At 44.2% G+C, this 27,898-nt stretch overlaps 2 protein-coding genes across 5 annotated transcripts in view; one reads left to right on the top strand and one right to left on the bottom strand.

The window, feature by feature from the left end:
- The window catches only part of DAPK1 (death associated protein kinase 1), a 168,171-nt gene extending 164,314 nt beyond the window's left edge, over positions 1 to 3,857 (top strand). For 3 of the 4 annotated variants that reach the window (XM_019734045.3, XM_019734028.3, XM_019734036.3), the window contains exon 26: positions 1,610 to 2,989. In XM_019734045.3, the coding sequence (XP_019589604.3) occupies positions 1,610 to 2,842 (1,233 nt within the window). In that variant the 3' untranslated portion in view covers positions 2,843 to 2,989. Of the gene's footprint in view, positions 1 to 1,609 lie in introns of all 4 variants that reach the window. The other variant, XM_019734018.3, reaches the window with a different exon arrangement.
- A 10,584-nt stretch (positions 3,858 to 14,441) lies between these two features.
- On the bottom strand, positions 14,442 to 18,488 carry CTSL (cathepsin L). The gene is made up of 8 exons (XM_019732526.3): positions 18,366 to 18,488; positions 17,811 to 17,947; positions 17,388 to 17,510; positions 17,142 to 17,288; positions 16,732 to 16,956; positions 16,079 to 16,241; positions 15,303 to 15,420; positions 14,442 to 14,829 (listed from the first exon to the last, which is right to left on the bottom strand). Exons 2-8 carry the CDS (start codon positions 17,934 to 17,936, stop codon positions 14,730 to 14,732), a joined length of 1,002 nt encoding a protein of 333 aa, XP_019588085.1. The 5' UTR covers positions 17,937 to 17,947; positions 18,366 to 18,488; the 3' UTR covers positions 14,442 to 14,729.
- Positions 18,489 to 27,898: the final 9,410 nt, after the last annotated feature.

Raw genomic sequence — 27,898 nt, 5'->3', positions numbered from 1 at the left:
GTTGGAGTGAGTATGGGACATTGGGAGTCCCTGGCCAAGAAGCTAGTATAGGCCTGCAACCTGGTACGCACTTTGCCGGCCTTGGAGGGCTGGCTAGAGCACCTGTATTGTGCTCCTGCTTATGTGATCAAGGGGAGGGCCTCCGACACTGGAGAGAATTCCCACAGTTCCCTCCCGTTTGGCAGATGCTCTAGGATTAGTAAATGGATTTCCTTCACATGTAGTCTAGGTGCTCTTTAAACCACTGGATTTTGCTGTGCCCAGGTTCTATGTGTAGGCCTTGCAGTGTCCCCGCCTACTGCAGGTCAGTGCCTTGGGAGTAGGGTTCCCACGGTACTATATCTTCGTCTCTCCTACCCATTTTTCTATGTGGTTTCTCTCGCTTTTGTTGTGTAGAAGCTGTTCAGTCAGCCCTCAGTTCTTTAGGGGGAGTTGCTCCGTAAGTGTAAATTTGATGTGTTCTTGTGAGGCAGTGAGTTCAGGGTCTTCCTACCCCGCCATCTTAGACCCAAAGTCTCTACCCTCCAGGAATTTTCAATCTAACAGAATTATATACAGAAGGCATCTCAAAGATTTAAACCAGACTCTGACTATGGGCAGAAAAATGGACCAAACAGGTCCAGAGTCTCGGCCTCCACATGAGAACAGAGTCCCCCTTGGATCACCATTATTTGTAGAAATAGCCCAGAACAACGAGGGAAGAGAGGAGGGGGTAAGTGTTCCATAGAGAGGAAAGTTGCTTCCTATTTCTTCTCACAGTTTTTTTTTTCTTTCTGAATTTTGCTTTTTAAAGAAATAAACCATCACTTCTAGTCTCAGTCCTCTTTCCTCCTCTCCAGGGCCAGTCACTGTCACGGCGGCATGTCGTTCCAGAACTCTTTTATGTACATGTGTTACAAATTTACAGTATAGCATTCTAAATCTCTTTTTGAAAAATTGCAAGCCTTCAGAGAAGTTGCAAGAATCGTACAACAAATCCTCTCTAACCTAAATTAACCAATCGTTTAAATTTTGCTACATTTGCTTTTATCCCTCTCTCTTCTATTTATTTACTTATTTACTTTGCAAACATTGTGACAGTTCACCCCTAAATAATTTAGCCTATACCTCTTAAAGAGAAAGATATTTTCCCTCATAACCACAATATAATTCATTGTCATATTCTGGACACATAGCATTGATATAATACTATTATTGAATATGTAGTCCTATTCAAATGTTTGCCACTTATGTGCCAATAATTTCTTTTATAGCTGTTTTTATTTATGTATGTATTTATTTTGGGACAGAATCCAGTCAAAAATCATTCATTCCATTTAGCCAGCTGCCATCGCTCACCGTTTTTTTTTTTGTTTTTTTTTTTGGTTTTCATTACATTGACCATTTTTAAGACTCCAAGGCCTGCAAAATCTCTCTTATGACCTTCTCAAGCTGGTTTTTTGGCTTAGTAATTGATTTTTGTGAGATCCAGCTATCTGAATGATCTGGGTCATTCCTTGCAACATCTGCTCAGATATTGTCACTGCTCGGTCCCTTTTGTTCTCTGAGCAGCTGGTGCCTGTGTTCATTTAGGTTCCTATGTGTGACCTCCTGTTGTCCCCTCTGGCAGATCAACATCATGCAGAGTGAAACAGTCCAGGACGTGCTGCTCCTGGACCCTCGCTGGCTCTGCACCAATGTCCTAGGAAAGCTGCTCTCTGTGGAGACCCCACGGGCCTTGCACCATTACCGGGGCCGCTACACCATGGAGGACGTGCAGCGCCTAGTACCCGACAGCGACGTGGAGGAGCTGCTGCAGATCCTAGATGCTATGGACATCTGCGCCCGGGACCTGAGCAGCGGGACCATGGTGGACATCCCCGCCCTGATCAAGACAGACAACTTGCACCGCTCCTGGACAGACGAGGAGGACGATGTGATGGTCTATGGCGGCGTGCGCATCGTCCCCGTGGAGCACCTCACCCCCTTCCCGTGCGGCATCTTTCACAAGGTCCAAGTGAACCTGTGCCGGTGGATCCACCAACAGAGCGCCGAGGGAGATGCGGACATCCGCCTGTGGGTGAGCGGCTGCAAGATAGCCAACCGCGGGGCCGAGCTGCTGGTGCTCCTCGTCAACCACGGCCAGGGCATCGAGGTCCAGGTGCGCGGGCTGGAGACGGAGAAGATCAAGTGCTGCCTCCTGCTAGACTCGGTGTGCAGCACCATCGAGAACGTCATGGCCACCACACTGCCGGGGCTGTTGACCGTGAAGCATTACCTGAGCCCCCAGCAGCTGAGGGAGCACCACGAGCCTGTCATGATCTACCAGCCTCGGGACTTCTTCCGGGCACAGGCCCTTAAGGAGACCTCGCTGACTAACACCATGGGTGGGTACAAGGAAAGCTTCAGCAGCATCATGTGCTTCGGCTGTCATGACATCTACTCACAGGCCAGCCTGGGGATGGACATCCATGCGTCAGATCTGAACCTCCTGACCCGGAGGAAACTTAGTCGCCTGCTGGACCCGCCCGATCCCATGGGGAAGGACTGGTGCCTTCTCGCCATGAACCTGGGCCTCCCCGACCTTGTGGCAAAGTACAACACTAATAACGGGGCTCCCAAGGAGTTCCTCCCGAGCCCAATCCATGCTCTGCTCCGGGAATGGACCTCCTACCCCGAAAGTACAGTCGGCATCCTCATGTCCAAACTACGGGAGCTAGGACGTCGGGACGCAGCAGACTTTCTACTGAAGGCATCCTCTGTGTTCAAAATCAACCTCGATGGCAATGGCCAGGAAGCCTACGCCTCAAGCTGCAACAGTGGCACATCTTATAATTCCATTAGCTCAGTCGTGTCACGGTGAAGGCAGCCTTGGCTTGGGCAGGATCTCTTCGGACTGCAGAAGCAAGGGGGATGCAGCCCATCTTTCCCATCAGAGAGTCCGAGGGCATCCCTTTCTATGACCACCCTCCCTCCGGCTTCACCTGTCTCTGCTACTCCATCCTTCCCTCTCACACATTACATTGTGAGTGAATGGTCTTTCTAGTTTAAGAACCAACCGTATCCTTTCCTTTGGCCATTTGAAAAGGTAGCGCCCCTCCTCTCCGTGTTCTGGACTCCATCTCTCAGCCTCTAGTACTTTGCTTCTTACTGATAATTTCACTGGAATTCCTAACTTTTCAATGAAAAAATTTTAACTACCATATTGATTGTCCTTTAAATAAAAAGCGCACATTTATCAAAAATGTGCATTTCTTATATTCTTTTCTTTGTTATACCATGTCCTCAGCTTATCTTTTTTATATTTGTAGGAAAACCCCTCATGTATGGACTCCCACTGTATGATTTATAAATAGACAATATGTGAGTGCCTTTTGCAGATGAGGTTGTGTTTGCCATCATCCAAGTCAGCCAGGAGCTGTCTGTTGGGAAGGAAACGCTCCCTCTCTGTCCCTTGCTCTATGCTGATCATCGCCAGAGGTGCTTCACCCTAAGTTGGTTTTTGGTGTTTTGTTTTGTTTGTTTTTTCCGGCAATGTTTTTGTTTTATTTGGCGAGGAAAGGGGAGAAAGGAATCCTCCTCTAGAGTGATTTCATGGCCAGTGTTGTTGCTACGATAAGACATGTGTTCGTTAGCTTTTGTTTAAACGTCAATGTGAACGTCCACATGGAAACTACAGACTGTCACGCTTTATCATTCCCTCTCATCTCAGGTAGAAGGTTGACACAGTTGTAGGGTTATGAAGATCTGTATGAGAATTCACAAAAACCCTGACTCATGATTTGTGGCAGTCCGTTGTCATTTGTGCATAGCAGATGGTTTTCCACATTTAGATCCTGGTTTGATAATTTCTTGTACTTGAAGTCTAAAAAAGAAAATAAGGAAGCAAGTTTAATCTTGCAGTGCTTTTAAATTGTGATAGAGTTTTAAATTCATATGAGGGAACATATCCTAATTCTTCTGTCCTGAGAAGCATGTAATTTTAATGTTATATCATATGTATATATATATATGCAGTATGTATATACATATATATTAATACAAGTATTTTTTCTTAATCTATAAGATGTAGTAAAAAGTTGTTTGTTTTTTCTTTTTGTTGTTTTTTCCTTTTTTAAAAAAAAATAAACTGTTGCTTGTTGCATTCGTTTGTCTTTAATTCAAAACAAATTATTATTTTTTTTTTTGCTTTGTTTTTACTCACCAATACCACACATGGTGGAACAGACCAATCTGAAATTCAGAAAACCATTAAACCTAAACCCCCAGGTATGGAAAACATCCCAGTTTATGTAGATGCTTAATTATTACTAAAATTGATCATGGTTTGGGGAAGAAGAAAAGAGCCCAGGCGATTTTCACATTTGTTCTCATTTTAAAGAAAAGAGGCTCCTTCCATTTTCCTTGGGTAAACCGAAATACCAAATGAAATCATTTAGTCTCAGCAATGGGGAAACATAGGAAGCCTTCTATTTCTGCACAACGGTGGAGGGAATGGTACCCTGCAGGAACATGAGAAAACCTACTGCAAAATGTGCATAACTTCCTGCCCTCCTTTAAATGTAGACCACACTGGCCCAGTCCATCAGCTAGAAACTCTAGTTTTGACTGGCGTAGTAGCTATAAGACACAAAATCTTTAAGTGACAAAACCTATATTTAGTAAAATCTCAAGACTGCTTTTTTAAAAAAGTGGGCAAAGAAAAAAAAATTGGAAGAGAAAAGACTGAAGTGGTAACAATGGTTTATTTTCTCTGTGTTGGTAGAAACAGTTCATTTCTGTTTTGCCCAAATTGTCCACAATAAAACGTAATTTACTTTTAGAAAAAAGAAATATTAATGAAATTAAACTAAAAGCTACACATAGACATGCCTAGACAGGATAACACAAATTGAAATTGTAGTTACCTTAGAAGAGTGGAACCACCTTTTCTTGTGTCAACTCCCTCCTGTATGCCAACTTCATTCTCTCCTACTTCACTTCACAGGGATATAGCACCAGGAGCTAGAACCCGGAGGCAAGGTATTTGCCTCTGGCAACATCTGTGTAAAATCCCAGAGAAGGATTCTGACTGGTCCAGTTTGGGTCACTGAGCCATCCCTGGGAACTAGAGTTACATGATGGGCCTGGCCCAGTGACCCTGGGTGAATGTTGAGAAAGGACCACTTCTCCGCAATGAAGGGAGTTGTGTTAACAGGAGGAAGGCACAGAGGGAGGATAAATGCAAAGTACTGGAATAGTCGTCCAAAGTACTTGTTATAGCCTTGCGTTTTTTGCAGGTGCTGGGACAGGCACCTATTTATAAGGTTACGGGCCCACCTGGGTTCCTGAAGTGTTGAAACCATCTTGGGAATCATTACAACCCAAATTAGAAGAGCTTAAGGACCACTGAGCTCACTGTCCAATCCTGGGAAATGCTGTGGGAGGCATTCAGGGGGCCTGTTGGAGACTCCAGTGCCATAAACGGGTCAGGCTGAAACTGTCTGACAAAAGCCCACCCTGGGTAGCTGGCTCTACCTCCTGCAGGAGGGAAGAAACCAGACAACAGCTCAGCTGTGGCCACAATGAGAATCAAAAGGGGCAAGTTCTTAGGAGCCAGAAAGAAAAGCCTTTCATGGGACCCGTTTGCTTAGAGTTGCTGTGAGAAGTGCTTGGCCAATGTGTTTCTTATTCCTTCTGGGCTGCAGCTGCCGCTTAGTACAAAGTCCCAACCTGGGCTGCCCTGGGTGCCTGAGTGCTCCATATGGATTTGTCCCAGGGACCCAGAACTTCTGGGGCATGGGCTGAAGGGCATTTCTGGGAGTTCTGATTGGTTCCAAAATTTAGATTCCACACATTCAAAGCTGAAGCAGAACTCTGGGTATGAATTCTGGCAGTCTTTTATGCAAGAAGGGGTTTACAATTACAACTACAGGATTCCCTAAAATGATACAACTACATTTGGCCCATCATTGTCCAGAGAATACATTGGTCTGTGGGTGAAAAGGGGGGTTCTGTGGAAAGGAACCTTAAAGGGTGATCTGATTCCTACGTGGGCAGATCATGGTGGAAAACCACTCCCCAGGCCTGTAACATCTGTAGTGAAAGGTTTTTAAACCAGCCCTGTCTGTTATTCTTGTGCATCGAGGTTAACACGCCTTTGAAATACCAGACTAATCCTCTTTCAGATCCCACTGGAATCATAACCACCCTCAAGGGAGCACATAATCCTGTAACAAACTATCCCATAATCCAATCCTCAACCTTGCTTTCTCCCACCTTCATGTACTCTACCTGATGTTCCTTCCTTAACTTCAAATGCATAAAAGAAATTGCAAACTGTCATTCTAAGAAGTACGAGGTCGAAAAACTTAAATTCGTGAACTCATCCTAAAAGTGCTACATACTTCAGTGCTGAATTCACTATGGCCACGTTTGAAGTACTCCCTTTGGGGAGTTATGCACCGATACCAGCGCATGGTCCACCCTTCAAAGCAATTTTGGAACTCTTTCTGGAATGGCCATCAGAGCTGTCGTCATATTACCCTTAATGTCCTGAATGTCATCAAAATGTCTTCCTTTCAATATTTCCTTTATCTTCAGGTAAAGAAAGAAGTCATCGGGGGCCAGCTTAGGTGAGTAGGGAGCGTGTTCCAATACAGTTATTTGTTTACTGGCTGAAAACTCACAGTGCCGTGTGAGCTGGTGCATTGTTGTGATGCAAGAGCCATGAATTGTTGGCGAAAAGTTCAGGTCGTCTAACTTTTTCACATTGCCTTTTCAGCACTTCCAAACAGTAAACTTGGTTAACTGTCCATTTGGTACAAATTCATAATGAATAATCCCTCCTATATCAAAAAAGGTTAACAACATTGTTGCAATGAGTTCACGAACTTAATTGTCAGACCTTGTGTTTTCTCAGTCTGTTGTGATCTTGCTTCCAGATGTATCCTCTGTTTGGCTTAAATAAACTTTTATAAAAATTCTCAATGTAAGATTTGTGAACCTTACAGTGTGACATTCTTACATCAGCGTCTCATATCTTTCCAGCATCTGTTACTTTCTTCAGTCTTGCAAATCCCCGAATGGACTTTCTTTTAGACAAGTGACCACAGAGAGCAGAGCTGTGCTTCCTGAGAGAACATGACATTAGCTCCCGGGAGAAGGGAATACATTTTGAAGGTTTTCTCCTTTCAGTTCCTTCTGGTCAGAAAGACAGCATTCTCTGGAACCACAGGACCCCAGAGAAGTTCTAAAGAACTAAATTCCGAGGGATATAAGATAGAGTAGTGTTTACATCCTAACAGTCCTTTCAGAGAAGCCCGGGCCCTGCTAACAAGTTACCTTGACAGAAATTTGAGAGTTCAGCAAGGGAAGACAGCTCTGAACCAAGGTTACTAAGCGACCAAGAGAAATAGCCTCCCCATGAGACCTGCTGTGTCTCTGTGTCGATTGTACCTGGGGTGGATCTTTTGGTCCAAAGGGTACATCGTCCTTGAGAGAATCTTCTGTCACTGAGCCCTGTGACCCAAGTTTCTCTACGCATTGGCTGAAGGATGTTATTACACATGGTGAGACTTGCTAATAAACCAGCCATTCTGAACTGCATTTTATCTAGAATCTACTTCCAGATTCTTCCAGATGTGGAAAACTAACCAGAAGAAAGATGAATGAAAATACTAATACTGAGAGGTAAGTGCTGAGCAACAGATAAAATTTCTTCCTTGAGGGGAAGCCATAAGCCAGTTGATGAGTGGCTGGTTCAATTCAGCTCAAGGACTCCTGGGGCATAATTTTCATACCCAATGAGATTTATGAAAATTCCAGATCATAGATTTGGACAGATTTCTCTCTCTCTCTCTCTCTCTCTCTCTCTCTCTCTCTCTCTCTCTCTCTCTCTCCCCTCTCTCTCTTTCTCTCTCTTTCAGATCCCACTGCCATTATAAACAATGCTGTAATGAACATATGGATGCACACATCCCCTTGAAGTAGCATCTTGGGTTTCTTCAGATAAATACCCAGAAGTGGGATTACTGGGTCCTTTGTCTCTTGTTATAGCCTTTGTTTTAAAGTCTATTTTGTCTGGTATACGTATTGCTACCACAGCTTTTCTGTTGTTGTTGTTTTTTGGTTTTTTTCCATTTTCAAAATATCTTTTTCCCATATCTTTACTTTCAGTCTATGTGTGTCTTTTGATCTGAAGTGAGTCTCTTGTAGGTAGCATATGAAAGGGTTTTGTTTTCTTATCAACTACCCTATCTTTTGATTGGAGCATTTAATCCATTGACATTGAAAGTAATTATTGATAGATATGTAGTTATTGCCATTTTATTATTCATATACACCAGGAGTGCCAAAAAAAGTATACACATTTTAAGAGACGGTATCTACGCTCAGGTAGTAGTTCGCTGTAATCAGAAATGTCTGGACAGGGCCAGCCTGGTGGCTCAGGTGGTTGGAGCACCGGGCTCCTAACGCCTGCCGAGGTCACTGATTCGATTCCTACATGGGCCAGTGAGCTGCGCCCTCTACAGCTAAGATTCTGAACAACATCTCTCCCTGGACCTGGGCTGCCGTGAGCAGCTGGAGGTTGACGTAAGCTGCTGTGTGCTGCCGTGGGCTACTGTGTGTTGCCATGAGTGGCCAGCGACCAGTGTGAGTGGCTGGCAGCCAGCGTGAGTGGCCGGGGGCCAGCGTGCATGGCCAGCAGCCGGTGAAAGCTTCCGTGAGCTGCTACGAGCGGCCAACCAATGACTGGCGACCAACTGCCTCGGGCGGGGTGGGGGTGTGAGTGCAAGGCTCATAATACCAGCATGCATATTATGTGTCCTACACAACTAGACTGAGAAACAACATCTTGAACCAGAGTAGGGGGGAGGAGGCGGAAGAAAGGGGGGGAGATAAAAGAAGTGTCTGAACACTGATGGTAAGCACTTTGAGCACCTCTTGTAATTGCAGAAGTCAAACATGACTTGTATTCATCTTTTGTTATTGGTATATATTGAGTATCACAATTAATACAGTTTTTACCTTTCTTCAAATGTGTATACATTTTCTTGGCACCATATAAATATATTTGTCTTAAAGAAGTCCTTCTAACATTCTTTGTAACACTGATTTGGTGGTTAGGAATTCCTTTAGTTTTTTCTTGTCTGGGAAGGTCTTTGTCCTTCGATTCTAAATGATAGCTTTGCTAGGTAGCATAATCTTGGTTGTACGTCCTTGCTTTTCATCACTTTGAATATTTCTTGCCAATCCCTTCTGGCCTGCAAAGTTTCTGTTGAGAAATCAGCTGATTGTCTTATGGGAGCTCCCTTGTAGGTGAGTTATTGGTTTTCTTTTGCTGCTCTTAAGATTTTCACTGTCTTTAACCTTTGGCATTTTAATTATGATGTGTCTTGGTGTGGGCCTGTTTGGGTTCATCTTCTTTGGGACTCTCTGTGCTTTCTGGGCTTTTACATCTATTTCCTTTGTCAGATTAGGAAAGTATTCAGCCATTATTTCTTTTATTTATTTATTTTTCCGCCTCCCCCCACTCTGGTTCAAGCCATTGTTTCTCAGTCTAGTTGTGTAGGACACAGCTCCCTGGCCCATGCTGGTATTGTGAACCTTGAGCTCCACCCGCTGAAGCAGTCAGTCGCCAGTCATCGGTTGGCCACTCATAGCAGCTCACGGCAGCTCTCACCGGCTGCTGGCCACTCACAATGGCTGCCAGCCACTCACGCTGTCTGCCCATCACTCATGCAGGCAACCGGCCACTCATGACGGCTCACAGTAGCCCATGGCAGCACACAGCATCTCGCGGCAGCACACAGCAGCCTGCAGCAGCACACGCCAACCTCAGGCTGTTCACAGCAGCCCAGCTCCAGAGAGAGCTGTTATTCACAATCTTAGCTGTAGAGGGCGCAGCTCACTGGCCCATGTGGGAATCTAACCAGTGACGTCAGCGTTAGGAGCACAGAGCTCCAACCACCTGAGCCACCATTATTTCTTCAAATAGGTTCTCAATTCCTTGCTCTCTCTTCTCCTTCTGAGCCTTGATGCGAATGTTGGTACGGTTGATATTACCCCAGAGGCCCCTTAAACTAGCCTCATTTTTTTGAATTATTTTTCTTTTTGCTGTTCTGATTGGGTGTTTTCTGCTACTTTATCTTCTAAATCGCTGATTCGATCCTCTGCTTCATCTAATCTACTGTTGATTCCCTCTAATGTAGTCTTCATTTCAGTTATTGTATTCTTTATTTCTGGCTGGTTCTTTTTATGTTTTCTATCTCCATTTTTATGTTTCTTATCTCCCTGAGATGATTGAGCATCCTTATAACCAGTGTATGGAACTCTGCATCTGGTAGATTGCTTGTCTCCAGTTTGTTCAGTTTTTTTTTCTGGAGCTTTGTTCTGTTCTTTTATTTGGGAAATGTTTCTTTGTCTCCGCATTTTGGCTGCCTCCCTGTGTTTGTTTCTGCATAGGCTGCTATGCCTCCTGGTCTTAGTAGAGTGGCCTTGTGTAGTAGGTGTCCTGTGAGACCCAGTGGTGCAGTCTCCCTGGTCACCAGAACCAGGTGCTCTAGGTATGTCCCTCGTGTGGGTTGTGCCCTCCAGTTGCAATTGAGACTTGATTGCTGTTTGCATATCAGCAGGAGGGATTGACCCTCAGGCTGATTGGTTGTGAGGACTGGCTGTGACTACAGTGGAGAAGTTGTTGTGCAGGGGCTGACCCTACAGAGCAGGGCTCACTTTAGTGGGGCTCTGGTGCCTGCCCAGTCTGCCCATTGGGTGTGTCATCCTTGGAGGTGGCCGAGTGATGCTCCAGCCCAGTCCAAAGCTGGCCACTGGGTCTGCCAGCCCCAGGGCTTCCTGGGAGGGGACCGACTGCAGGCCAAATTCAGCCACAGTCTCTGCCCTGCCCAGGGCCACCTGGCACGAGACACAAAGCAATCCAGAGATGGCTGCCACCTGTGCTTGGTGGGGCCTTGAGAGGCTAAGCCACAAACTAAGGCTAGCTGTTGCTAATGCCAGGCTTAGGGCTGCTCAGGCAGAGGTATAGGACCTGCTGAAGCCAGATGCTGCTTGTTTGCGTTTTGTGAACCTTTGGGAGATTTTAGGAAAGTCTGTATGCAGCATGAGCCAAGGTAGGCCAGTGTTTGGAACTCTGTTACTGAAAAGCCACTGGAAGCGGCTTGGGTGGGCCTGAAAATTGGGTTGGATGTGGTCTGAGGGAATCATTAGGATGGAGCAGACAAAACGTCATAGCCAGTGTGAAGACTCAGATATGGTGGCCACCTGTGTCTGCACGCAGGGAGGGGGAGGGCTCAACAAAGAAATAATGGCTTCCACCAGCTCCTCCGTCTGAGAGAAAGCTGTGCCTCCAGCCCTCATCCTGAAGCTAGAAAATTCAGTTCCTCCCTTTATGTCCCTGGTGCCTTTCAAGCTGCTGCCCAGCGCTGAAGCTCATAGTGAGTCCATCAGCAAGTAAGTCCATACACGGTCCCTATAAGAGGAGCGCCTGGGCGTGCAGCCACCCTCCATCTCACTCAGCCACAATCTCTGCTGGTTTTCACAGCTAGAATTTATGGAGATTTGTCTCCCAGGCACTGAAACCCTGGGCTGGGTAGGGGTTGGGCCCCCTCATTCCTCAATGGGGACATCTGCAGCCGAGATATCCCTCCTGATTTTTCTATATAAGGCTTCAGTTCAGCTAGGCTTCAGGTGATTCTCAATAATGGTTGTTTTGTAGTTTAAATGTAATTGATGTGGTCCTGAGAGGAGGTGAGCACAGCGTTTACCTACTCTGCCATCTTGACTGGAAAATCCAGGAAGGGTTTAATAGCTTAAGATTTGTAACTATATTTTGAAATACCTGTGCTGCTTTGAATCAAGTTTTCCTAGCTATTCTGAGTTATTTCCCTCCCCTAAAACAATACCCAAGGTTGTAACTACACACTCACATAACCAAATTCCTCTTCATAATATTCTGAATCACTTGCTTCCTTTGAATTTAAATAGAAATTATGAAGCTATATGGAATATAGGAAATATTAATAGTAAATTTATGCTATGGACAAGATTTATGTAATAACCAAATTTGTTTTCTGCTTTATTTCATGTCTACTGGCTTCTTTTAAAAATACTTTTATGATAGATGAAGTTTGGAACTTTTCACAAGTTAAATAAATATAAATGTCTTTGAAAGTTATACCATGTTTCCCTGAAAATAAGACCTAGCCAGACAATCAGCTCTAATGCATCTTTTGGAGCAAAAATTAATATAAGACCCGGTATTATATTATATTATATTATATTATATTATATTATATTATATTATATTACATTATATAAAAGACCCGGTTTTATCTTGTAGTAAAATAAGACCGGGTCTTATATTAATTTTTGCTCTGAAAGACACATTAGAGCTGATTATCCGGCTAGGTCTTATTTTCAGGGAAACATGGTAGAATCTTCTGATATATTTTCAATCATTTAGAAATCTGAGAGGTCTTCACACTTTCATTTATTTCAGCACCTAGGCCTTTTCTTGGAGTCTTAGGTAACTTTCCAGGATTCCGTGGATAGCAGTCTGAGCTAGTCTGTCATGGTGAAGCAAGATGACAGTCACAAAAAAGTCCTTTCGAGTGGATTTTCAGATACTGAATGTGGCAGATTGCATTTTCCAAAAATGGCCACAAACATATCTTCTACCCCACAAGCTCTTCCGCTTAGTGACCTTGCCAGTCTCCATCACGAGCTCGGCTTGCAGCCCATTCTGGAAGCTGTGCTCTCTCTGGTGACGTATTCCAAATACAAAGTAGCAGCAGAGGTTTCACTGGGGACTAAGGCCAGGTCATAAGAAGCCTTGCAGTTCTGGAACACTCTCTGTTGGGATATTGCTCTCAGAGCCAGTCTTCATGCTGTGGGAGCCCAAGCCATGGAGAGGCCCATGTAGGTGCTCTGGTCAGCAGCCCAGGCTGAACACCCAGCCCACACCAGCAGTGAGAACAGTCTTATGAGTGAGTTGCTTGGATGTCAGTCCTGTCACACCTACAGATGATTCCAGCACACATGACAGACTTCCAGGGGAAAACCATGTAGCTGAAGTCCAGTCAGGAAATGGGAAAGATGGGCTTTTCACACTTCTCTGTTTCTGGGAGTTTGTTTTACAGTAATAGATAACTAGAACAGTCTTTTCACCACCGATGGTTCCCTTGTCCTAAAATTTCACATGTGGACCCAGCCTCATCTCCCACACTCAACTCAATCACTTCCCACTTTCTCTTAAGGCAGTTTCTCTTTTCTCGGGGGTATTGACCCATGAGTCTTTGTTCAGAGCCTTTTTAATCCTGTCCTATTGACTGCCTCCTCTGTGGTCATGTCAGATTTCTCCTCCTCCTGTTGTTTTCAGCTACCTCCCTCTCCCAGCACCAGCCCCTGGAGGAGGTTGGGACTGTCTTTCCCGTCAGATGGTGACTAGGACACAGTGGGTGTGCTACATCAATATGGTTGTTTCATTATAGGTCGCAACCAGTAGAAAAGGATTCAGCTCAGGAGCCTCCCAAATCTTCCTGTGACTACACTGGATAGTACTGTCACAAAACCCACAGAATTTCACCCAAACACATGAGTCATTTTAGGTCAAAAAGTTGGCTATTTAAGCATCTATGAGGGAAGACTACCTTGAAGGCCCAGCATGGCATGTGGCCCAGTATAGATGGACTTGACCAGAGACTGCTAGAGGACTGTGAGTTGAGACCCTAATTGTCCTCTACCTCATGTCCTCATAAGGAGTTACAAGCTTTATTAACTAAATATTTCCACTTCCTCTATATATTTCTGTAAGTGGGAACATGTAAATTTTAAACACACAGCAAATGGAACTATGTGCTTCTTTATCCTGCCCAATGTAGGGAGTACTTTTTGTTAATTAAGCTTCGGACTATCACTTTTAATGTTCTCACCTAATTCCCACTTCTGAGGCCACACTATTTTTGAAGCCCAGCCTCCAATCGGGGAGCTTACCCTTAATCCCTTACAGACCCAAAGACTTTCTTGGCAATCCACCATTTCTAGTCCTTCTTCAACTGCAAAGCAGCAAGGTGGTCTTCACTACAGTTGGGGAAGATGCACTAGAAATGGGCTCTGAGACATTTATCCTGTAACTCAGCTGGATGACAGCTATGTTGGGTCAAATGATCATGATTTTTAAGGCCCTTGTCTAGCCTGACAATCCTATATATGTATGCTCACTTTTCTAAAATGTGAATTTTTTCCTTATTAAAATAATTGAACTTTGTCTTTATATATTGTCAAATTTTGCTCCATTCAAGGGTTGGGTCAGACACAGACAATGGGCAATTGGCATAAGATCTGTATATTTATAACTAGAATAGCCAGAAGGCCACTAGCCATTCTTCTAATGGACCAGTTATGTCTTTAGAGCCCAGTTACATTTTTGTCTCTACAGAAAGTTAACGTATTAAAAACAGAAAGAGTCCCACCTCTGCATAATTTTTATTTTCAAAGGTAAAACTTTTTACATCCTTTTGAAGCATGGAATTTCAAAGTTATTAGGCAAGTGAATCATACAAAGCTATTTACAGCAGTAATTAAAGAAGTGGTAACATTTTACCAGTGTAAAATGTCACAGAATTCAAATCACAACTTGGATCTTCAACATTCAAGTATTTTATCCTGCACCATAAGGTGTGGTCAGTTTGAAGATAAAATTTCCTCCTCTGGATATCCTGTTCCCAGTGAAGTCTTTCTGTATTACCATCATCTCACACAATAGGATAGCTGGCTGAGGTTGCAATTCCACAGTGGTTGTTCCGGTCTTTGGCCATCTTTACGTAGCCCTTCTCACCCCAAGCTGTGCCCCAGCTGAAAGAAGAGCATGTTTTTCATTTTATACAAAGAATCAAATGCACTTTTATTAATTATAACACTTGATACTTAAAACAGTACACAAGAGACCCAGATAGATTCAGAATCAGGAGAGGCAGTTCTTGTTTTTGGCTGAGTTCTAAACCGGTACATAACTTCTATCCCCAAACCTTTCACAGAACTGCAAAATTCAAGAGAGCAACAGGAAACTCCTGGGGCCAGATGTGTTTCACAAATAAGAAAATTTTCAAATTTAGAAATGTAGTGGTACAAAAACTATATCAATACCCCAGCAAAGCTGAGCTAGAATCTTCATGTTATAATCAAACATTGATGTCTGTGTTCACTCTAAGTGGGATAAAGACTTCTGGGATTTCAGAAGTGTGCTCAAGGGTTGAGGATCTGGATCCAAATACTGATTCCAAGAAGGATTTTCAATTTCAAATATAAGTATTTTTGGCAGTTTATACCTGTTCTTGACAATCCAATATTTATTGTCATCGGATTCTGCTCCCTTAAAGCCATAGCCAACCACCAGAATGCCGTGATCCACCTCTTGGCTGCTGCACTCTGGATCATAATAAATTCCTGGGAAAGTAAAATGTAATGTTGGGGTGAGGACCTCCAAGTGACATGTTGACAGTAACCCAGCGTATCAACCACTGTAATGGAGGCATCTCACAATTCAGTTAAATGACATAAATCCAAATAAAATTTGAAAACAGGATTTTTTTTTTTTAAATCTAGGCTAGAGATTTAGTCCCTCATCTAATACTAGCAAAAATATGATTTGGCATAATCTCTGCTGTAAATAACTTGTCAAGAGGCATAAAGACACTCTTGGAAGCCATATCATTCTACTTTTGTCAGCAGATGTCAGTCTACGAAATAGCACAGAACACAAAATTATTTGAGCCAAGGGATCCAGTTTTTATTACAATAGTAAAATTCTTTGGAAATCATAAAGCTCTAACAATTGGAAAAAAGTAAATTAAGCTATATCAATCAAATTATGTAGCCATTTCAATACATTTATGAAGTGCTTAAAATCATGGGGATATGGTTCAAGTAATGTCAAATGGAAACATCAGGCACAAATATTACGTGTACACAATGAACAACTATGTTAAATCCACACACCCAGAAATTCTACATTGACTAATGCAAACCAAAGAGTCAATCTTGCTGTGTGTCACAGCAGTTTTCCAATTTTTCTGCCTAAATTTCTACATACACAAGTGCTTACCTTCTTCATAGAACTGGAAGCTAGAATGGCTTGCATCTATAGCAGCAGAAATGGGCCCCACAGTTGCCACGGCTTTCATAAGGGACCTCTCCTGCTGCTGGATGTCCACAAAGCCAGTGTCATTGGCAACAGAGTCTTCGGGCTTGTAGTTGCAGGATTCAACCTTTCAAAGGTAAAGAGGAAGAGAATTGAGTACTACCATCCACCTCCTGGGGAACATCAATTTAAGACAGTTTGCAGCTTAATGATTTCCAAGTTACATTTGTTATAAAGCATCCCAAAAGGTGAAATGCTATTGCTTGTTTTGAAATGGAAAAACTAGCTGGTGTGTATTCAATGAGATACTCTCGTCTACCTGTCCACAAGAAGTTTTCATTCTGGAGAAATTTGTACTCTGTATAAAACCCTGGGAAAGTAAAATTTTAAAAAATGGTATGTATATCTCCACATAACATAGAAATAAGAATTGCTATATGGTAACCATCCAAACAGAGAACTGTTCAAGGCTAGTATAGTTTAATGAAAGTTCTCTCCATTTCCATATATAGATTCTACATCTAAAATGTGAATTCTAAATACGGTATTCTGTTTTCTCTAAAGTGTTTAACCTTCAAAAGCAGAGCTGGAATAACAAGATAAGGAGGTCCATTTACCCTTCCAATATATGGATAGGATTCCTCTGACTCCAGGCCTCTGTTTTCCTTGACATACTGGAAGGCATTATCCATTAGGCCCCCATTGCAGCCCTTATTGCCTTGAGACTGAGAGCAATCCACCAGGTTCTGCTCACTCAGTGAAATAAGTTTGCCAGTTTTCCGGAACATCTGTCCTTCAAGGGCACCCGTTGCACTAAAAGCCCAACAAGAACCACAGTGACCCTGAAAACAAAATGTAAAAGCTTTCCATCTACAAAACAAATAACAAGATTTTGACAACAGCCAATAGGCCTGAAAACTCTTAAAAAAATAGCAAACTGCATATCGTCCCACATTTTACCATAGCAAGGGCACCACGTCCTTTATGGCTTTATTCCTGGAAAGTAAGCTGTTGAATACTGTCATACCTGATCCTTCACAGGAGTTACGTAGCCTTCCTCTCTCCAATCCACAGATGGGGGAATCTCAGCAAAGAGAGGTTCCCAGAACACTTTCCCTTTCTTGCGCTCCTGATTTTGCAGGCCATTCATCACCTGCCTGAATTCTTCACTGGTCTTCAAGGTAAAGGAAATAGAATGTTGAAAAACAAGAGATTATTTTGGTATAGTCCTGAGGAGAGGAAGGACAAGTTCAGCCTTACGTGTCATACTCACCATGTCGCCAAAGGTGTTCATTGCCATGGTGAAGCTCTGTTTCCCTTGGTTGTATTCCTGGTTGTGTAGGTCAATCATTTTCATATTCTTCTCCCACACTGCTCTCCTCCATTCTTCTTCATTCTAGAGGCAAACACAACCTATCCTCTTCATTTCTATTTAAAACCAACTCACCTTCACCAAGTGGATTTGCAGACAGACAGGAAGAGAAACCATGGCCAGGCAAGGTTTATACTTCTGGGAGCTGTTCTCCAGGGCCCACACCACATGATGAATGCCCTCAGTGCTCAGTAATAGGTACCATGAAGTTATTGCCTTGGTAAGAGCCATCCTCAAGAAGCTACTTTCTGCTTTACTATAAACTCCCAACATCATGGACCATTCTCTGAGGGGTCCCTCCGGACAGTTTCAGAAGTTACCAACCAAACCATATAGTTTCCTGTGTGTTGCCTTCCACTGGTTCCATTGTGCATCTAAACTTCCATCAAGTTTTGGAGCTGCTGAAGCAATTCCCAAGCAAAGGGCAGTCAGGAAGAGTGAAAGATTCATATTTCAAAAACCTAGGAAGGGAAAACAAATGAGTATTTGATTAGACCAATCCTTCTGAAAAGCGATTTTACTTTCTTCTAAGACGTTATAGCCACCATGATGGAGTAAAAACAACTAATCTATCCACAGAGACTGTGTGGGGAGGCTAAGCAGGGAGTTAAGTGTTCTTCCATAGATCCCATTTCTGCCCCAGGACAGGGCCAGGCTCTCCCGGGGCTCAGAGTACCGCTGGGGCCGGGCGACACCGGCCCTGTACACGGGGCTGGGCATGGGAAGTGCCATCTGCTCCCTGCCCTCCGCACATACCAGCCAGGCCAGGTCCGAGGACGGTGACTCCTGGGACCCCTGAACCCTCCATCCCCAAGGCTGACAGCCACGCTGGTTCCCAGGGTGGCCCAGCAGCGCCAGGTCCAGGCCGCGGGCGCTTACCTGCGGCAGGAGGAGCGAGCACCAGTAGGTCCACAGATCTCCGAAGCAGGACTGTGGCCAGGAGGCTGCGTAATTAAGACGGGGGAATTCGGCGGGTCCGGACCTGCTCCCCTCCCCGCCCCCGCCCCCGCTCCCCACCGTCTGCCGGCGCCGCGATTGGCTGATTCGGCTTGTGGGTGGTGCCTTCAAGCGCTGGGGATCTTCGCGCCAGACTAGGCTCCGTCCCAGTTCGTCCCTGGCAGATCCAACCTACCTCAGTGGGCCGGGATTTGGGGTGGGGCGGGGGCGGAGGGGGAGGCGGGGCTGAGGGCCCTGCCTGTCCTTTAATCCTGGAGTTTTGGGTTAAAATTTCATCAAGGGCTGAGAACAATATAATCTAGCCAAATGGTTCCTGTATATTCCACTACAAAGGTGGGATGGAAGAATGTAGACCCCCCCCCCAAGGCAGATGCATTATCGTTGTTTCAGGATGGGTGCAGCTGGGTTTTGGAAGAATCTGGAATGGAATGACAATACCCAAAACACTGACTCCATAGCCAAGGCCTAAATTCTTGGATGGAAAGAGGAGGGACTTGAGTGGGTCTCCAGTGAAGTCTCTGCTTGTCCTAAGGATCCTTTCCTGTCTTCCCCAGTCAGGACTCTTTCCTGGCCTCAAGCCTTTTTCAAAACTGACAAAAAGGAATTATTTACAGAAGAATTCTGTTTAATAAAAGGAGGAGGAGGGCCTGCCTGGTGGCTCAGGCGGTTGGAGCTCTGTGCTCCTAACTCCGAAGGCTGCCGGTTTGATTCCCACATGGGCTAGTGGGCTCTCAACCATAAGGTTGCCAGTTCGACTCCCACAAGGGATGGTGGGCTGTGCCCCCTGCAACTAGCAACTGGACCTGGAGCTGAGATGTGCCCTCCACAACTAAGATAGAAAGGACAACAACTTGACTTGGAAAAAAGTCCTGGAAGTACACACTGTTCCCCAGTAAAGTCCTGTTCCTGTTCCCCTTCCCCAATAAAAATAAAAATTAAAATTAAAAAAAAAAAAAAAAAAAAAACAAAGGAGGAAAAGTGGAAAGTAGAAACTGCTTTTATCTCCCCACTCTGGGTTATGGATTATTAATGTCTTCCTCAATGTGATTTCTTGAGATTTAACTTAAGATATTTGCTTTAATGACATTTACTTTTCAACGATTTTTAATTTACATTTAATGTCAGGATTTAAATGACAGTTTGTGAAAACCTTTTAAATGGAGAAAAATACACATTGAATATTAATGTGCATAATTAAGAGTTTAAGGAACACAAACCAATAATGTTGCATGTGCCCATTTATAAAGTGGTTTATCGTTTATAATTTTATAAAAAAGAGCCTTGATGTTCATATGAAGCCACTTACGAAATAACTTTTCTGAGCTACTGTAACCATGCCTTTCCTGCACAGTTAAACAGTCAGCCAATCAACATGATCAATTAAGTCAGTCCATCAACACGAATTAATGAAGCTCTGGTCTTTTGCTTGGTGTAGTTTGAACATTTCTTTAGAAATAATCTACACGGCATTTTCCTAAATTTTTAGGCTCAGTCTTTCCATTTTAAACTCTAAGATTACCACAGTAATCTTGGTTTTACAGCAGTGGGCACAGAACATGATAGATTTATGTCAATACATGTGAGGACAGAGCCAGGAGTACAGTTTCCAGGCTCTTGCCCTCACGTGGAAAAGTGCTGGCTCCGGTAGTAAATGGCCATCAACAGTGATTGGATGGCCATCAACTGTGGCTAGTTGGCCATCAGCAGTAACCAGTGAGCCATTGGCCACTAATATAATTGCGGTGGCTACACTAGCAGAAAATGGGGGGGCTAGCAAGAAGATGGTGGCTGAGCTGGCAAGCGCGGATTCCAGTTAGCACGGCAGATTGCAGCTAGCAAGTGGGGTTGGTTGGCAGAGAGTAGTGGATGGCAGGTTGTGGATTGTGTGGCTCCTGCTTCCTGTGTCTCCAACCCAGCCACCAGCAGAATATAGTGGTATGACTCCACTATCTATGGCTCCGTGTGTGTTCCTGTTTGGCCTCACCATATCCTGCGTTCTTCTGTGGGAAGCGGGAGCTGAGACCCCGCATGCCACCTGGCATGACAATGCATTTATGGCAAGAATCTTGGAGCAGTAGGTAACAACGGAGCTGACCTTGTGGCACTTCTCCCACATTCTTCATCCCCACCCCCCAAGTCTATCATCCATAAACTCTCTTTTGGAGGCCAGAGGAGCTCTTCTGAAAATCTGAGTTGGGCATTCTGCCATCCACTTGCCTTCTCTCCCTAGAGTAGGAGAGCACCATCTGGGCACAGGGTGCTGTTACTAATAAAATCATTTAATGGAAGTAGTGGCTTCCTTGGATTAGAACTGTGTGTCCTATACTGAACTCTTACATGCTCTTTCATCTGGCCATGTCAGCAGTGATCCCAAAGAAAGACCAGATTGCTTATTCAGAGGGTGAGTTAGTTCTCAATAGTAGAACCTGGGCTCCTCAGTGGATACTATGAATTTGAGGATAAAGTTTAGATGTGCTAACGAACACAGCTGCAGGTCTGCTTTGAGGACAATGAAACCAAGATAGGGAGGCAGCAACCAATGGGGGTGGGGTGAGGGGAACACAAAGGACACAAGAGAAACCAAACATAAACCACCAGAGGAGAGTGCAACTCAGCAAAATGTCCAAAGTTGATATTGAGATTTCCTTGGATTTGGTTTTTGAGGTGATCTTATAGGGAATAGGGATGCTGGATGATATGGTTCTATTTCCCTTTTGTGATCTCAATTTTTTTAAAAGCATGTTTTATGTGTCTTTAGAATTGGTGAATGAATGAACCTCATTTTTTAAATATCTGAGTGCGTCACTGAAGCTTTCTCATTGAAGCTAGGCTTACAAATGCGACCTTTAATTATCATAGGTAGGGTGCAGAGCTTTTGTGTTGGAGAGAAAATCAAGCAAGGAAATATGAGGTGGCCCAAGGCAAAACGCTCCTGGGAGCTGGTGAGATGGGAAGATGTGGAGGCCCAGCCCCTGTGGGCAGCATGCCTTCTGTGTGACTCACCTGTCTTTTCCTCCTTTCAGTATGTCACCAGGTAAGCCATCCTCAAAGTCGAAATCCTGGCCTGGGGAGCTCTGGTGCTTTACCTCAGGTTTGCCTCAGTGCTCACATTTCACTTCTCCGGGTGCTCTCTGGCATCCAGAGTCCCGTTTGCCAGGTAAACGACAGGGGCTGAGGATGAGGGATGAGGACAAAGTCCCCAAAGTTCAGCTTCCTTTTCTAAGTTCAGCTGATGAAAAGCACCTTTAAGTCACTTCTTCACTTGTGAGTACGGTGTCGTCTCTTCGTGGAGAAGCCAGCATTTGTCAGGCTCTGGGGGTTGGATGTTTACACGATGACTTTCTGTTGGTCTTATTTTTCCTTCACAGCCCCATCCTGCCTCTTGTTCCCTGAAGTCCCTCTTGGCAGGCGTCCATGTATGTAGAGTTCGTTATTGAAGGAGATGCCTTTTAAACTGTAAAACCTCCTCTTCCTGGTTAGATTCTGCTTCACAGTTTAACTAAATCTAGTTTTCCTGGGTGTTGAGCTTAGAAAGCCTCTGAGTGAAATTTCATCAGTTCAGAGTATTTGAGGGGAAATTCCAGGTTAATGTAGAGAATATTTATCAAGAAGTGCTATTGTACGATTTTAGTTCATCATACCACTAAGAAAAGAAGAAATGTAGAAGCCTGTGGAAGCCATTTGGGTCCTAAAGGGAACATTTAGAGTTGGAATATTACAGCTGGAATTGTTTGTTCACAGGTAAGAGGCATGGAGAAAGCCTTTACTTTGAATCAGACAAGCCTGGGTTGAGTTCCAGCTCCATCTCATACCAGCTGTGGAGCCTTCAGCAAGTTACTTCCCCTCACTGAGCCTCATTTTCCTTACCCATGAAATAGAAATAATATCTACTTTTCAGGCTCTAAGGCTTAAACTGAAATGGAATGACATGTAAAACACAATAGCTTAGTGTCTGGCATACGTAGTAGGTCCTCTGTCACTTCCCTTCCCCGTGCATTTTGCAAAGCTGCTTGAAAACTTTAAATGACTTGAGAAATAATCCTCCCTATTTATTTTAAAATAGTGATAGCTAAGTATTTACGTGGAACTTACTACGCCCTAGGTACTGTTCTAAGATGTTTGTATATATTGATGTATTTAATCCTCATAACAACCCTTTGAGGCAGATGCTATAATTACCTGAGTTTAGAATTGGGGACCTGAGGCATAGAGCACTCATATAAATCCCTAAGGTCACAAGTAGGGAAGCTGAGATTATAACCCCGGGAGTCTGGCTCCGAAGTCAGTGTTGTTTATCACCATGCAAACTGACTCACTTGTAACTGATTATATCTTTGCAAAGTGAACTCTTCACAAATAATCGTTGATCACCAGGAGCCAGCACAAAGTCCATGCCCAGCAGATATTTGTTCAGTGAGTAGCAGGGATGATTAACAAATTTATTAAATGAAAAAGTCACAATGAATGGTAGAATGCCCAAGAGACCAAGGGAAGGACTTGCAGTTATAGACATTGGGAGACCTCCAGTTTACTGACCATCACAGGAAACCTCGTTTATTTACAAGCCCTGCTGTGACATAGAACTTCTGGTCAGATGTTTAATGCCTCTTCTTAAATAAGGAGATAAAATCAGAGATGAACAGACATTTTTTAAATTAGTTTCAGGTGTACAAAGCAACATAATGGTTAGACCATAGATGAACAGACATTTGAACCAAGTCTTGAATTTGAAAGCTAGACCTAGGTGAAGAATAGTGGGGAAACGGAAAGAAAACAGAGATAGGGCAGGCCTGGTGGTTCAGGTGGTTGGAGCACCATGCTCCTAACACTGAAGGCTGCCAGTTCAATTCCCACATGGGCCAGTGAGCTGCGCCCACTACAGATTGTGAACAACAACTCTCCCTGGAGCTGGGCTGCCATGAGCAGCTGGAGCTTGGCTTGTACGGGCTGCTCTGTGCCGCCATGAGCGGCCGGTGGCCAGTGTAAGTGGCCAGCAGCCAGCATGAGCTGCCGTGGGCTACTGTGTGCTGCCATGAGTGGTCGGCAGCCAGTGTGAGCAGCCCACAGATGACTGCCTTGGGGGGGTGGGAGGCAGCAAGGCTCATAACACCAGCATGGACCAGGGAACTGTGTCCTACACAACTAGACTGAGACACAATGGCTTGACTGGAGTGGGAGTGGGGAGACACGGAAGAAAGAGGGTGGAAAAAACCAGAGATAATGCAAAGAGCAGAAGAAAACTGTAAGAAAAAAAATTGCCGCCTCAGAATGATGACATGCTTTTCTGTTGCAATAAAGTAATCAGAGGACAAGAAAGAACTCTTTAAATTAAAAAAAGAAAAACTCCTAAAAAATTCACAGCAAAGTTTGATGAGAAAATCTATCAGAATATAGAATAGAAAGACAAAACAGAAAAATTAGAGAGAAATATAAGGAAATTAAAGACTGAACTGAGGAGGCCCAACATCTGACTGGATAGAGATTCTAAAAAGGGAAGAGAAGAAATTATTCAAAGAAGTAACAAGGAAAATTCCCCAACTCCAGGTTGTAAGGTCCATCGAATGCCCAGCAGAGTGATTACAGAGTACCTGCTCCAAGTCATACCACTGGGAAGTTAAAAACCAGCAGAGATAAGAAGATCTAGATACTTCTGGAGAGAGATAAACAGCTTATGCGTAATGTGCTGGGGATCAGAAGTCCTCAAAGCAACACTGGAAACAGACTGATTTCCACCCTAAAATTCTTTGGCCCTCATACTACCAGGATGGCTTATTCCTCATATTTACCTGGGACAATGGCCTTAAATAAGTTTAAGGCCGTTGTTCTCAACCTCTGGGAACATTATGGAAACCATGAAATTTTTCCCCATGAAAAAAGTTACACACAATACATTTTTTTGATATAATCTCAGAGTCTTCACAGACCACCCTGCAGTTGTTCTACAAACAACCCCAAAGATCCACGGTTCCCAGGATGTGAATGTCTGATCCAAGGGAACCAGTTCAGCTCTAGATTACTGCCCACCAAGTGAAATGAAGCCACAGCCCAAGAAGCAGGAGATGAAGAAGCATCATGCTTTTCTGAGTTGCTCTCCCATGACGTCCTTAGAAAGTAAAGCAACAGAATTGATTCCTTGGTCCTTTCCCAGCTTCCCTTCCAATCCAGAGTGGCAGCTGCTTGCTGGGAACTGTCTATGTTATACTCACCAGGAGGAAAGGGCCCTTGGCTGCCCAGTCCCAGGAGCTGCCCAAGCCTTACTGATGCAGGAATATTTCTCTGTGAGTCCCCAAATGATGTAGGAGACTTTTGATGAGTGCTGGGATCGCGTCTCGTGAAGCCAAAGAATGGAAACACGGACCAGGGAGAGGCAAAGAGTTGTAAAGGAAGATAGTTTATTAGAGGCAGGAGAAGAGGTTGCAGCTCCCGAGCAGGAGGGGGTACCTGAAACTGGGAAGCCCAGTAACTGAGACAAAAGCTCTTACTTTTATACCTTCCCTTGTCTGCTTGGGGAAGGGGACTGCAGCCTTCTAACAGAATTTATCTATCAGGTTTGTCCTGTTTGTCCATCCTGAAGGGATTAACGAAATAACCCATTCCTATCTATCAGATCTGCTCCTTTGTCAAGAGGGATTTGAGATAATTTATTAACCTCAAATTACGGTCTTATATCTTTGTCCTGGAGTGAAGGAGACATTCCAGAACCTGAAGTTTCAGGATATGGCTGCTTTTTGTTTATTCCACCAGGGACCCCCTTTTCTACCTAGCAACACGCTAACTAACCTGTCTCAATACTCTGCTAGTCAGAATGATTAGGGGAAGGCCTGCCTGCGGGTAACAGCCCAGCGACATCGAACACTCGAACACGTCGAGTTGAGGAAGAGAAAAGGAAGGTGTTACAAATGCAGCAAAGGCACAGAGTGCAGACACAGGTCAGTGAGACGTGGTGGGACGTGCAGGGTCAGAAGGGTCTGCAGGGGCCAAGTCAACGCAAAGTCAATGCAAAACTCAGCCCATCAGTTGCCTGGTCAACAGATTCCAAATTAACTCCATCTCTTTACTCCAACCAAACTGAATTTTATATTCCTTTAACTGAAGTGCCTAATTGTTGTCCTGGTTTTAGAAAAGCATTCAAATCCTAGGGCATCAGGGGGAAAGTGGAACGTAGATCAGATTTTCCCCTCCTCTTCAATTGATTAAACTATTTTAAAAATTAAAAACAAGAGAATCTCACTCAGTATCAGAGACTCAGCGATGGTTAGTTGTGAAGAGTAGCAAAACACAAAGACAGAAGGTGTTCTGAAATTGAAAGTCCAGAAGAGGGATTGATTGCTGGACCATATCGTGGTTCTACTCTTAATTTTTTGAGGAACTTCCACACTGTTTTCCATAACGGCTGCACCAGTCTGCCTTCCCACCTGGAGTCTATGAGGGTTCCTTTTTCTCCACAGCCTCTCCAACACTTGTTGTTACTTGTCTTGTTGATGATAGCCATTCTGACTGGGGTGAGCTGGTAGCTCATTGTGGTTTTAATTTGCATTTGCCTTATAGCTAGTGGCTGTATAATGTCAATGTAAAATTTCAATGGTTTACTGTCATTGTATTCAAATCTCAATGTTCCATTATTTTAATACTTACAAATATCATTAAGCATAAAAAAAAGTCCAGGTCAAGGTAAGCTTCTTCATGCGCGTCCCAGCTAAAAGAGTTCCCGTTTGCAGTCAGTCTTGTTAGAAGGAAATCAGTGGGATTTGGGGGGTGGGGGTGTGCGGAATCACTCAGTAGGACAACACCAGACTTAGTTCTACTATCACTTTTTCTGCCTGTCTTCACAAACAGTGAGGATGATACCCATTGATTTCTTATTTCTTTTTTTTTTTTTTTTTTCCGTTTTCATCAGTGCCATTCTTACCTCCCAGCGGTCTCCCATTCCTCCTAATCTCTGCTCAAATAATGATGAAAGCTCAGACATAGGACGTTACCTAAAAAACACCTTTTTATTATAAAAATGTGAACAACTGACACACTCTCCCCATCCCTGAGCCTCACCCCAGGCCCCAGGCCCCAAGGTTCCTGGGGGGCGACTTAGACACCCAGAGAGAGGCAGTTGCTGAGGTCTGTGCCCCAGGGTAGCAGCTGGGCCAGCTGCCTCAAGGACAACCTTAATGAAACATCTGCTGACCGAGACCCTTCTATCCAGAGAGTTCCCAGAAACGGTTTAGAAAACATCAGCCCCAGCGTCACTACAGCTGCTGCCCTGAGAGGCTCTTTCTGATTCTCAGGCGGTTTTCACCTCCATCGTTTACACTCTGCAGTGCTCTCCGGTGCAGATAAGCCTGGAGGGGCTCTTGTTATAAAGCGCAGCATGATTCAGGGGGCCAGAGACAGTGCCTGTTCCCAGGCGCTGCTTCTGCTGCTGGGGGGCGGGACTGCACTTCCAGTGACAGATCTGAGGGCAGGCTGGGCAGAAGCTCCCCCTGACTGAGCTCTCTGGCCTCCTCCCTGTGACTCTGCTCTGAGTCTTTGTTGTTGCGGCTGGATACCAGGAAGACCTTCCAGGCTGTCATGACATTTGACACTGACATGGAACACACTTATTTCCACAATCGGGGCATCAACCACGTGATCCACAAGCTGGCCAAGCAGGCCCTTGTTTCTTAGGAGACCTGCACTTGGAGGCGCATCTGGGGAGGCTGTGCAGCACCACTAACCAGCGGAGACTCTGGAGCAGTATTGCCACAGCCTCCCCATCCCCCTCTCCCCTCCCCCACCCTTGCTGCCTTGCAGACTCAGCGCTTGAGCACTGGAGTTCTGGCTGGTGTCATTCCTCCAGGCACAAAACCAGCAGTTTCTACATTCTCTACTTTTGTTAATCGTTTTATCTTTTTCTAGCATTTGGAAGCTAAAAGTGGTGGAAGTGTCAGTAGTGCCAGAGAGAACTGAGCTCGTCTTTAAAGTTACTGATCACACAATGTTGATTTTTCACTCTTGGCCTGTTAATGTTCAGCTGAACACAAATACTTCTCAGGAGTCTGCTGTCCTCTCTTTCGTTCCTCTCTGTTATCCTCTGCTCAATGAAACCTTGTCCTTGAGGGTCGTTTGCCTTTGCATATTAACACCAGTGCTAACTGAAATGGGTAGGTAAGAACTTTTTCAGACTTCAAATCACAGCAGTGATTGGGATTCTCCCAATTCTCCCCCTCCTGCTCTCCTTCAGAGTGAATGATCCTGATTACCTCCTGAACAGGTCAAACGTTGACATTTTTTGATTATGTACCTTTTGATGGATTGACATTTAAGAAATGTGAAGTTTTCTTTTACTAGCTTCAAAAATTTCCCCCAGAAAAACTTTCTTTAGTCAAATGGATGACTGTTCAGATTTGATTTTGGAGAGAGACACAGAACATTTCTAATTCAAATAAGATTAAATCTATTTTCAAGGAAAACTTTTTGACTTC

This window comes from Rhinolophus sinicus, chromosome 16 (genome assembly GCF_057876585.1).
Source record: "Rhinolophus sinicus isolate RSI-liver-muscle chromosome 16, RSI-T2T, whole genome shotgun sequence".
Classification (NCBI taxonomy): Eukaryota; Metazoa; Chordata; class Mammalia; order Chiroptera; family Rhinolophidae; genus Rhinolophus; species Rhinolophus sinicus.
This window is presented reverse-complemented; position numbering and strand designations above follow the sequence as displayed.